The sequence below is a fragment of the Cryptotermes secundus genome, unplaced genomic scaffold (genome assembly GCF_002891405.2).
Source record: "Cryptotermes secundus unplaced genomic scaffold, Csec_1.0 scaffold72, whole genome shotgun sequence".
Lineage (NCBI taxonomy): Eukaryota > Metazoa > Arthropoda > Insecta > Blattodea > Kalotermitidae > Cryptotermes > Cryptotermes secundus.
In genome coordinates, this window is record NW_019730103.1 from 1,424,218 (window position 1) to 1,437,207 (window position 12,990).

The 12,990-nt window shown below is 40.5% G+C and overlaps 1 protein-coding gene across 7 annotated transcripts in view; it reads left to right on the forward strand.

Annotated features, from left to right (window-relative positions):
- Nucleotides 1–12,990, forward strand: part of LOC111865992 (TBC1 domain family member 4) — a 95,270-nt gene that overhangs the window by 75,373 nt on the left and 6,907 nt on the right. For all 7 annotated transcript variants that reach the window (XM_023854453.2, XM_023854451.2, XM_023854454.2 and 4 more), the window contains 4 exons: nt 1,675–1,839; nt 6,542–6,693; nt 6,784–7,036; nt 9,898–10,067. In XM_023854453.2, coding sequence (XP_023710221.1) covers nt 1,675–1,839; nt 6,542–6,693; nt 6,784–7,036; nt 9,898–10,067 — 740 coding nt within the window. The remainder of the gene's footprint in view (nt 1–1,674; nt 1,840–6,541; nt 6,694–6,783; nt 7,037–9,897; nt 10,068–12,990) is intronic.

Consider the following 12,990-nt stretch of genomic DNA (forward strand, 5'->3'; position numbering starts at 1 on the left):
CTGCAGTGTGGGGTTGTATACTAGTCCTTTCAATCTGTACTGTAAAAAAGGTTATTTCTGAAGATATCACACTGGAATAATTGGAATACACAATAATACCACTGTCACTGTGCTATCATAATATTTCTGCAGTAACAAAGTACTGGTGAAATAAGGGGCTAACGAAGTATATTCCATATGAAAAGGTTGCCGAGATAAGCCAAGATGTTTTCTGAAGTGTCTTTAGATATGTCTCATTTTTACACTTTATAAGACAAAAACATAGGAATGGCTGCATGGACAGAACTAAATGTTTTTTAAGTATTTTGTGGCACATAGAGATGAGGTATCAAACAAAATAACCCGTAGAAGCAGACAATTCAAGTACAAAAAAAGAGGCTGTGATCATGGCTGTGTTCTAAAGAAACATTTTAAAGAGACAAAGTCAGTAAGCTTCTAGTCACGGAAATTCAGATCATTTTTAAAAAGAGCATGACAGAACAGGCAATTGTTTTTCCAGTAAGCAAGTTTAAATTACGCTTAATGAGAATGATAGTCCCTCTTGTATGCTAAATGTTAATATATATTTTTTGCTTACATGAAAGTTTTCCTCATCTTCCTTGTAGTGATCATTGCCACACATTTCTTGGCAATCCATCCTCCTCCATTCATTCAACATGGCTATACCACCCTTATCACTGATGAAGAAATATTCACATCTTCCCATGATGTTTCATTCCTCACTCAGTTTTTGTTTGCCATCTGAAGACATCTTAAAAAATCAAATTCAGCCAGCCTTGTCTTACTTCTCAGTTTTTCAGTCACTGATAATCTGTAAAACAGTGAGCTTGCAATCTGTGATTTACAGTCTGCGTAGAGGCGGGAGAGGGTTTGAGGTGTGTCATACCCTGCACATCCTCAGATGGAGAAACAGCTTTCTTTGCATGAAATTGAACATCTTGCTGTAATGTTTTCACTCTGCCTGCATGTCTGAATGCCACGTGCCTGACTCTTGTCTCTCTTGCTCAGGTTAATGCTTTGGAATAGACTTCTGCATAACTGATTATTCATGACCATCCTATCACATCCTTATTTGAAAGTATATAACCTTTGCAAGTGAGTCCTTCTCTTTGAGAAGCTGCTAGTATCCTGAGTAGGCAAGAGGTTCCTTTTATTCTATGGAACTTGAAAGTTCCTCTTCAGAGTAATGTGAGGTGATTGCATCCTACTCCTTTAAGGCCTATTTTAATACTGCCCTCCCATCTACAACTATATCTTCCAAGTTGTGTCCTCTCTTCAGGTTCTCCAACTGAAACCTTACATGCATCTCTGTTCTCTCCCATTCATGCTACCTGTCCCACTCATATCACCCTCCTTGGTTTGATGATCAAGATCATATTTCACAATGAGTACACATTATAGAGTTCTTCATTGCGCACTTTTCTTCAGCCTTCTCATATCTAAATATTCGCCTCGGTTCCCTGCTCTCAAATGCCTTCAGTCTGTCTTTGCCTTAATGTGAGAAACAGAGGTAAATCAGTTTTGTGTAGCTTAAGTTTATGTTTGTATATCAGATGGAAAGATAAAAGATTTGCATGTGACATAATATTCAGTCAAGGCTAAAAACTGATGAATACATTAGGCTTATAATTTCTTCATGAACTGCTTATTTGACAAGATTGTTGATGTTTGCAGGAGTTCCACGTAGTAAGCGAGGGGATGTTTGGCACTTCTTAGCGGAGCAGTATTGCTTGAAAGTTGCACCAATAGATACAAGCAAGTTCCCTAATTATCACGTTCCATATGAGAACCTACTGCGACAGCTCACCTCCCACCAACATGGCATCCTCATAGACTTAGGTGAGACTCTTGTGTGTTTCAACATTCATTCATTTCTGGGTTGCACTTTAACTGATAACCCCTTCACTGCTCACTTCAGGGCTGTGTTCCTGAAGGCTATGTACTGAGCTGCAATAATTGATTCATTAACCCTTTCCGGTCATATGTCGATATATAATCAACACGGTGGCAGTGCTTCCATGGACAAATGTTGGTATGTGATCGACAAAGTTTCATTCGCTTTTCTCTGGTCATTTGTCGATCATATTTAGCTAATGGTCACTCTATACTGTGCCAATGCATTCATTAATGTTTTGTCTGCCATCTGAAAATCATAATTTTAACTTCTTGAGGAATGAATGAAATTTATAAATTATGGCATGTCACATATTAGCAAAATGGCTTTATGTTCCAGCAAACCTGGCCCTTCTGGCTTCAAAAAACAAATATAATCCCTTGTGTGATGTGGATGAAGGATCTATTAGTGATATGTTAAATGAAGGACTTGATATTGACTTTCATGATGAGATGCATTTGGAAACTGAAGGAGAAACTGCGAGTGAAGAATCCAGCAATGAAATGTTGGAAAGTGAGAACGAGAATGAAACAAATGTTATGCTTGTTAAAGGTTGGGAAGACATGACAGTGGGTAACAGGAAACTCAAGGCATACACATTTACTAAAAATGCAGGATCACAATTTAACCTTCTACCAGATGCAGAGCCCATGGACCATTTCAGTTTATTTTTTCAGTGATGCGCTAGTGAATAATATTGTTACAGAGACAAAGATGTATGCAAGAGACAAAATTGTGGAACTTCAACTGATGCTGATCAGTCCTAGTTCTAGTTTATTTGGTGATTATACATGATTGGGAACTTCATTTATAATTTATTCTCGGTAATTTTAAATTCAAAAGCTTATATTCTGATATTACTGGAACCTTATCGTGATCTATAATATTATATTCCATTGTCTTGGACATGCAATACGGTGTTTATATGGAAATTTCTGGATTCTGAAAGGGCCAAGAAGTCTGGAGTTCTGACACAAGCTGTTATTCATTTAGCTTAGACACAGAGCTAAGCCCTAGGTCCATTTGAAGTAGCTGGTCTGATATGTTTGTTCCTGAAATGAAGGCTTTTGTAGGCCTAACTATAAAGATGGGCCTAATCTCATTGCCCGATATAAAAGACTACTGGTCTAGTGAGCGGACAACAGATAAAGCTTCTTGGTGATGTAATGTCTAGTGATCGCTTTTTACAGGTGCATTGGAGGATGCATGTGGAAAATGATACCACCGAAGGAAGCAGTGAGGCCCTCAAAAGAACAAAGGAAGTACATGGGGTGATAGAATATATAGAGAAACAGTTTCAGAACTATTTTGTGCCAGGTATAAACATTGCAATAGATGAATCAACAGTTGGGTTGAAGAGCAAAATAATTTTCAAAACTTGCTAGTTTTGGAACTTTAATAGTGGCAGCACTGCTGTAGAGACACCATGCAATGGAACCAATTAATGTCGCTTATACCACACGTTAGTTACATACCTACCTTACCTCAGAGCAAATGGACTCTCCCTTCCCACATCACGTGCATGCACAGTGATGAGAAGAACAGAGTCTCGTGTTAGCTGGCGGTCTAATGTAGTGTTGCCACGATGTTTTTGAAACAGGATCAACGGAGTTGGATAAAGATTGAATGTGCCAGAGGCCNTCGATGGAATTGCAGAAATGGCTACGATACGACACTGCTTGTAAGAACTTGAAGCGCTGTGAGCGCTAAGGAGAGGCTTTCTTATGCCTTATCATTACTCTTGATGAGACATGGGCAAAATCGTAGGAGCCACAAATGAAACGCCACTCAAACGAATGGCGTCATTACAGGTCACCACAAAAATCAAACGTTTGTCAGAACCCCAGCAATGTGAAAGTTATTGTGGTTCTCATGTACGACTGTGATGGTGTTATCCTAACACATACCTTTCCCCGACAGCAGACTGTCAGTGCGCAGTATTACTGTTCATTTTTGGAACACAATCTGTGACCAGCTTTGAGAAAGAAGCGGCGACACTTTCTGCAGAACCCACCCATCATTTTGCAGGACAATGCTCGGCCGCATGCAGCGCAAGCTGTGACTGATTTGTTGAATCACTGAGGCTGGGAAGTGCTATACCATCCACCATACTCCCCGGACTTAGCCCTTGTGACTTTGACTTGATTCCTAAGATGAAGGAACCACTTCGTGGCTTCCGCTTCAGAACTATTCCAGAGAATTGTCAGGCAGTAGACCACTCCATTCAAAGTATGAACACAACAGGCGCTGCTGAAGGTATCCTACGGCTTCTGCATCACTGGCAGCGGGTTGTACACAATGATGGTGACTACATTGAAGGACAGTAAAACTTTGAAACATGCATCTATTTTGTATCGGTTGTAAATAAATAGTTGCCACCATTAAAGTTCCAACCCTCGTATAATTAGAAAAAAATAATAATAATAAAACGACAAAGTGGGGCATCGGATTATTTGTATTAGCTGACGGTGACACTGGTTATATCCACAGTATAATTCCATATAGTAACTTTGATGGCTAGAGTGTTACTAGGTAACAGATGGTAAGAGACACGCATGCTACAATGGAATGAGGTTATGCAACCCACTTCTACACAACAGCTCGGCAAAGGACTTTCATGTGGGTGCAATAAGATCACACTCCAATAGTACTAGTTATTATGTGACTTTGTTTTTTGTGTTGTCCATGTGGCGACTATATAATGAAGATATGTTTAAGCTTAAGTTAATAACCCGTGTGGAGGTGGGGTTGAATAATTCCACCCTGACCCTGCGAGTCATAGGAGGCGACGGAAAGGGAAGTCACAAATCTGAGACAGTAAAATATGGTCATGAGTGCCGAGGGACTCAGACTCGAGAAAGACTGCGCTGGCAAGGGTCAGCAGCATATACAAAAGACAGACCCATCCTGTCATCAGAGAGGATGCCCCACAAAAACAAGACCGTAACTGTCGGACAGTGATAAATATCTGGCAGTTAGCCCCAGATGGGGGCTTGACACCAAGAATAACCGACTGACTGACCGTCAGTCACACTGTAACTTTGACTTTGGCTTGACTTAAGTTAATGCGGAGTCCAGGAAGGTTCAACAGTTGAGAGTGCAAGGACAAGAATGGAGCATGAATTGTGAAGATTTGTTGAGTACAGATTATGACAGAGGAGTACAGAGTGATTGAAGACGAAATAACAAGAAGGCTTCATAGTGATCTGAAGTGCTAGTTTTTGTACTGGGATCCATTTCTAGGAGACAACTATGGCAAACTGTGAATCCTACTGTCTGTGTGACAGTGAATTACAAAGTGCAGAAACAGCAGTGGCGCTGCACTAACTAATTAAGAGAGATAAGTGCTGATAAATCAAATCATCCAATCTAGAACCCGTTATTTTCGTCACTCATGCCACGCTACAGGTGACGTGTGTGATTTGCCATACTCAGAAAAACCGTTCACTTAAAGAACATTTCTTTCCTTGGTGGACAGACTAGGACTCAGTGTGTCGTATGCCTTTTCACTGGCAGATATTGTAGTAGTGTTCAGCTGGCCCAAGAATTGGACATTTGAAAATGTCACACAACAGGCACTTTATTTCTTTTTCACTTTATACCCTTGTTGCACCAATGCCTTGAGCAAAAGCGTTCACTTAGTGGCTCTTCAGGCATTTAAAACACCTTCACATCCTGGCTGCGGAAATTTCTAATAATGCAATGACCTGAAAGGGTTAAGAGATTTAAAATCAACAGATATGTATTGGCTATTTATAACTGTTAACGTTAAACGTGATAAGTTTGATGTTTAGAAAAGACTGACAGCAGAAAACTTAACATACGTCTGTATAGAGAGTGGACAGAATTCAAGTAGCTGTCTCCAAATAAAGCATACTTAAGCACAGCAGTATTGGAACATTAGAGCAGCAGCACAGCTGCAAAATACATGCATTGTTATTTTTTTTTATTATTGCTAGTGGGGTAGGACTAAGTCCCTTGTACTGCGGCCACTTTTGGCCTGTTGTACCAGCCCCAGATGATAGGTGAGGGTGATTGTGGAGCAATTGGTGGAATGAAGATTGGCAGGGGAAACCGAAGTACTCGGAGAAAACCTGCCCTAGCTCCACTTTGTCCACCACAAATCCCACTTGACCAGACCCGGGATCGAACCCAGGCCACCACAGTGGGAAGCCAGCGAATAACTGCTTGAGCTATGGTGCAGCCCAAAATACATGCATAATTTATAAATGTTAAACAGATCAAATCCTGATTTTATAACTGAACTGTAAGTGGACCAAAATTATGGTGATGGCATTTCCAGATGTAATATGCCATGGCATAGTCTTCAGCTTGGTCCAAATAGTAGTGGCATTTGCTGTATACCAGCTGTAATGGCTGTGCTTTCATAACCTTGTCACCAGAGCCCTGTGTGTGAAATTAACTGCATAGAGATGAAATTTCTGATAGGGAAATGAGTAAGAGTGGGTTTAAGGGCATGCATTAAGGCAAGAGATGGTTTGAGATGATATTCCTGACTGTGGTAATGATAAATCTGGCAGTGCCTCTGATGGAAATTTACATCCAGTGATTCAGCTTGTGTACTGCCATTTTACTTACTAATCTATTACCATTTCACTTGGAGTTGTGTTCTCTGATACTCTGCAGGACGTACATTCCCCAATTGCCATTACTTCTCATCTCCACTGGGACCTGGACAGCTGGCCCTGTTCAACCTGCTGAAGGCATACTCACTCCTGGACCCTGAGGTTGGGTATTGCCAGGGACTGAGCTTTGTAGCTGGAGTGTTGCTGCTACATGTGAGTGGATAGTATCCTGACCAGCTGATCATACAAGACAGGTTTCTCAAGAAACACAAAATGTTTCTAATGTGAATCATTATATTGCAGATGTCTGAAGAATCAGCCTTCTTCTTACTTCGCCATCTGATGTTCCGGCGAGGCTTGCGACGACAGTACCTTCCTGACATGACAGCACTGCAGGTGCAGTTGTACCAACTGTCACGCCTTCTGCACGACCAGCACCTTGAATTGTATCTCCACTTTGACAAGCACGAAGTGGCCCCCACTCTGTATGCAGCCCCCTGGATACTCACTCTATTTGCTTCACAGTTCCCTCTTGGGTTTGTTACCAGGGTTTTTGGTAAGTTGTTACTTCTCAGTGGCATCTGCATGAAAGTGTTATTATTATCAGGAGAAATAGAAGGTACCAGGAATGCTGGAAATATATAGCCTGACAGAAACATAAAGTTCCTTATTCCAGAACCTTTACAAAATAGAAGTGGGGAACTACTTTAGCTAAATAGGAGCCATTGAAGTCTGTGATTCAGAGAGGGTTGGAGTAGCCATGGCATTCTAGGCTTGTATTCAAGGGGTGCCTAATTCGAATGCAGGACATTTCTATGTTGACAGGAGGTTTTTAGTGATTTTCCTCATTTCCTCCAGGCATATTCTTGGAAATAACTTATTAGACTGAAGTTTCTTGCTTTCAAATCCTTTGCAGTTCATTATTTATTTGTTATCCTATCATTGAGCACTGTTAGGTCTGCATAGTGTATCGTAAAGTATGAGGGATATCCAGAAAGTAAAGATACAAGTTCAGTAAAAATGCAAGGGATTTTTTTTCAGAAATGGTAATGTTGCCTTGTGAGATAGGAGCTGTATGACAGGGCAGATTTCACCGGCCACAGCCACGGCAACGTCGTGCTCGCAGTGTGTGTTTAAAGCGGCTCTGTCAATTCAAAATCCTGCCACATGTGAGGTCTGTGCAGTAAATCGATTTCTTCATGTGAAAGGAGAAGCTGCTGCTGAAATTCATCACCAACTTTTTTCTGTTTACGGCAAAGATGTTATGAACAGGCAGAACGTGGCAAAATGCTGTCATGAATCTGAAGTTGGAAGAACTGACGTTCATGATGAAATAAAGAGTAGAAGGCCATCCATTTTCACTGATAAAATTATCCAAAAAATTGCTGAAAATATTCGTGCTGACAGACATTTAACCATCGATGAACTTCATCAACAGCATCCAGAAGTGTGAAGAACTATTCCCCATGAACTTGTTACAAAAAGATTAGGCTATCAGAAACTGTGCATGCGTTGGGTGCCAAAAATGTTGACAGACAATCACAAGAAAACTGGAGTGGCTGCAACACAGGCATTCCTCACATGTTACAAGGATCAAGGTGACAACTTCCTGGACTGTCTTGTGACGGGAGATGAAACTTGGGTATCTCATCACACACTTGAGAATAAGCGACAATCAATGCAGTGGTGCCACACACACTCAAAAATTCAAAACCCTACCACCAAACAAAGAAATCATAGAACCATCTTCTGCGACAGGAAGGGGCCACTTCTCAACAATTGTTTGCCTCGAGGAAACACCATCAATGCTGCTGCTTACTGTGAGACGCTGAAGAAACTGTGTCGGGCTATTCAAAACAAGCAGGGAGGAATGTTGATGTGGGGAGTCTGCATACTGCACGATAACACCCATCCACACACTGCTTGCACCACACAGGAGTTGTTGCAGTCCATCAAGTGGAATGTATTGGCCCATCTACCACTCAGCCCAGACCCTGCACCAAACAACTATCACTTGTTTTCTAAATTGAAGGAAAGTCTAGCTGGAAAAACTTTTTTGGACAATGATGAGTTTTAAGATGCGGTGATGACATGGCTATGAGGGCAGGCAGGAGATTTCTTCAACACTGGAATAAAAAAACTTCGTTCCCAGGCTCACTAAATGCATTCTGATCCATGGTGACTACGTTGAAAAATAAATAAAGGTGTATTGTAAAAGTGCTACAAGTGAATCAAAAAAAAAAATGTTTTACAAATACTTTCTGGACTTTGTATCTTTACTTTCCAAATAACCTTCGTAAACCACAAAAAAATCCTTCTCTTACAGAACTATTAATGGGTAACTGTCATTTTAGAAGTTACATATTCGTGTCATAATTATGTGATGTTCCCACTTGTAGCAGGTGTTGGAGCTATTGAAGTAGCCTTACATGTACTTGGAGCTCTTGTTTTGGACCTAGTGAGTGTCAGGAGCAAACTAATGGGATTGTGCAGGATGTAATTGGTCGTTGCGCAAGAGCTCCTGAATGCCCACCCTCTTCTGTTCTATTCTGTTTGTGCATTAAAACAGCATGTCTATTCATGAATGATCTCTGCTTAGCAGTTGATGGTTATTCAGCCAGTTAAGAAATTCGCTTCTGTTACAGAACCCTTCATTGCTATCATGCATCTCACCAACAGACCCTGTTGGTTGATTGATCGATTGGTTGGTTGGTTGGTTGGTTGGTTGGTTGGTTGGTTGGTTGGTTGGTTGGTTGGTTGGATTGTCGGTCAGTCATTTGGTCAGTGGCCTGTGATGTCATAAACTTTCCATACAGGTCCACTGTCTGAAGTCTTCCACCTCCAGCTTTTCAAACTTACCAGTGTTATGATCACATGCTCAGTGTTATATATTTGTTATTCACATACTTGACATTTCACGTACCATTGCCTAAATCTGATATATTTCGTTTCGCAGTATTTTATGTAATGTACAGGGTATACACAAAATAATTGTACGGTTTCAAAAGTTAATAAAAATTTTATCAATCCAATCCATACCATCCCATCATATCTCTTTAAGATCCATTTTAATATTTTCCACCCACCTATGTCTTGGTCTTCCCAGTGGTCTCCTTCCTTCCGGCTTTCCCACCAATATCCTATATACATTCCTCCGTTCCCCATTCATGCTACATGCCCTACCCACCTCATCCTCCTTGACTTGATCATTCTAATTATGCTTGGAGAAGCATACAAGTTATGAAGCTCCTCATTATGCAGTTTTCTCCAGCCTCCTATTTCCATACCCACACTAAAATTAATTTAACTAAAATCAGTTAGTGAATAATTTGGAGTACCACCATAAATGAAGCTTCAGGTTTGGACTTTTAGAACTTTTCCTATTCCTACTAATGTATTTTATTTTCTTTCCTCCAGATCTGTTGTTCCTGGAGAACACAGAAGTAATATTCCGAGTTGCACTGGCTCTTCTGGGGGAGCACAAGGATGGACTGTTAACATGTGACAGCTTTGAAGAGATCATGGAATACCTCAAGAATGTGGTGCCGACAGTGGACAAGAAGATACTAGACAGAGTTATGAAACAGGTATGATTGAGGTCACATTAGGTTGTTGGACTCACTGGGTGGCTGTGCAATGTTCATCCAACAAAACTGTTCAAAATCTATGCATGTACAGACTAAGAAACTGTTGAAGAATTGTCGGTGTTGAGAATGTTCAAAATGTATACCGACTTGAGACATTTCCTATCAGTTTAATTACAAATGCAGTGTGTCATAGTCACCTATCGTGTTGCCTGACAGTCATTTACTCATAACATTCTCCATATAAGATTGACTCTATTGACATTGGTGTAATGCAACTTGTTACTGACAGCTGTTCACAAATCAAGTGTATTAACAGGAGATCTAAAATAGTAACTTCCTTAACCTAAATATAATAGATAGAATTTCATCACATCAGATGTAATGGTTATCCTGCCATGATTTCCTTGCTTGAACCTTATTTGAGAGCGCACCATTAGCTTCAAGTAGTAGATACCTAGGAGACATCCTTGAAAAGGGAGACTTCCTGGATTCTTCTGCCAGCAGTAGATGTTGCAGGGTATTCGTGATTTCCATATTATGGACTTTTGGATTGTGATGCTATGCTATTTTGTAGGTGGACATGAATGTTTCATAGAAACATGCTGCATCCATACTCGGGATTAGCATGAGTTGAGTGAGGAATCAGTTTGGTTATGTAAGCAGGTTGGAAGGAAGTTTGTTACTCAGATCTCTAGGCGGCAAGGGGAGACAATGTGGCCCAGGTCAACAGTAAAAGTAGCCCTTTTGCAGGACGCAGGACCTTGAGGATGGAGACAGCTTGCTCCTCTGAAATGCTGGTGTTCACATACAGAACTGTATGATAGACCTTAAGAGATAATAGTCTCATCAAACGCTGCTGTGAAAACCTCAAAACTTACATTTCTAATTTTCACAGTTATGTGAGGATAATGGATAAAATAATCGAAAAATTTAAAGCCATGTTCATAAAAAAATATTGAATTAAAAATTTGTTAATTTTCCATGTCCCTAAGGAAATGTAAAGTGAGTAGTATTGCCTATCTTGAACCTTTTGCCTCTACATTTCTGAGACATTGGCATGGGAGAGAAGATAAATTTATACAAAGTTTTAGTAGGGAAACCTAAAGGAATATGACTCTTGGAAGACCTAGGCATAGATGGGAGGATAATATTGAAATGGCCTTAAATAGGATGGGGCACTGCACTGGATTACTCTGGCTCAGGATATGGGCCTGTAGTGGACTGCTGTGAACACAGTAATGAACCATCAAGTTCCATAAAATGCTAGGAATTTCTTGACCAGCTGAGCAACTGGTACCTTCTCAATAATAATTTTGCTCCTTGGCGTTAGCTGGTCTGTCATTTGGTTGGTCATTCAGACATACCTCTAGGCCAATGGTCTTCATCCTGGGGTTTGCAAAGATGTCTTACAAGGCACATAAAATTAAAATTTGTTCCTGAATGGAGTTGCTGGTGTGCCAGAAACAAGCTCAGTCATTTAATTAAAAGTTCAGAACCACATAAATAATTGATAAAATGATTAATCATATAATTCTGCTTTACTAAAATACCTTTGTTCCTTTATTAATTTTTATATGATGGGCAATAATATATTTGTTATTTAATAGATTGGTTCTCCTTTTTCTCATTTGAAACTTATTATTTAATACATTATTTTGGATGTAATGAATTTAATTTATTTGGATGCAGTTTATAGACTGTATAACTTAAATTATACACCAACAACTTTTGGGGTACAAAGTTGAAGAGAAATTATATTAGGGGTACATGAACAGAAAATGTTGAATACCAGTGCTCTAGGCTGTAATATAGAAACAGTCATCTGGATTTTGCACTTTCTTGTTGTTCTCTTATTTTTTTACTGCCTATTAAACTCACATTTTTTGAACAGATGTGAAAATTCAAGTGTTCAAAGAATATACTCTTATAACACTTGTGTAGTCACTGTCGGTGTGAACGGAAAATAAGAACGCATTGGAAACTAGTAGAGTTTGTTGGTTCGCAAAAGGATTCAGTTACTAGTAGGGCATTCATGTGAACTAAGGAAAGCTATCTGTGTATACAGGAAAATTTGTTCACAGGTCTTCAAAATGGATGTGAGCAATAAAATAAGCACTTTGTTTTCACAGGTCTTCAGATGCAAGTTGTCACAGATCTTCAGAGTGGACTAGAGCAAACATAAGCATTTTGTAGAAAGTTGTCTTCTGGGTTTAGGCACCGTGTATTCTTCGTTTTGGCCGACGTTTCTGGCCCCACGGACCTGACAACCTGAAGGGTTTCCTGAACCACTTAAACAGTATCAACCCATGCATTCAGTTCACCATGGAAACCATGAAGGCCACCTCCCCTTCCTAGACATAGATATTTACAAGAGACCCGACGGCTCTCTAGGCCATACAGTATACCGCAAACCCACACACAAAAACCTGTATCTCAATGCCAAGTCCCATCATCACCCTTCCAGTAAACAGGCAGCTCTGTCCACACTGGTACATAGGGCCAGAGCTCTGTGCGATCAAGAGAGTCTGCGTGCAGAGTTGGAGTTCCTTAAGGACATCTTCAAGCGCAATGGCTATAACGACCGGCAGATCCAGAGGGCCCTCAACCGCCAACCCAACAGCATTCAACCTGATGACCGCAGAGGAACTGTCGCCTTCTTGCCTTTTGTCGGGACTATATTCAACAGGATCAGCAGAGTACTGTCCCGACATAACATCAAATCAGTTGGCCTGCCCCCAAAGAAAATATCTAATTTTCTCCGGCCTGTCAAAGATCACCTGGGACTGAGGACACCGGGAATTTACAGAATTCCATGTGAGTGCGGCAAGGTCTACATCGGGCAGACGGGCCGTTCTGTGGACACGAGGTTGAAAGAACATCAACGGCATATACGATTAGAACATCCGGACAAGTCAGCCGTAGC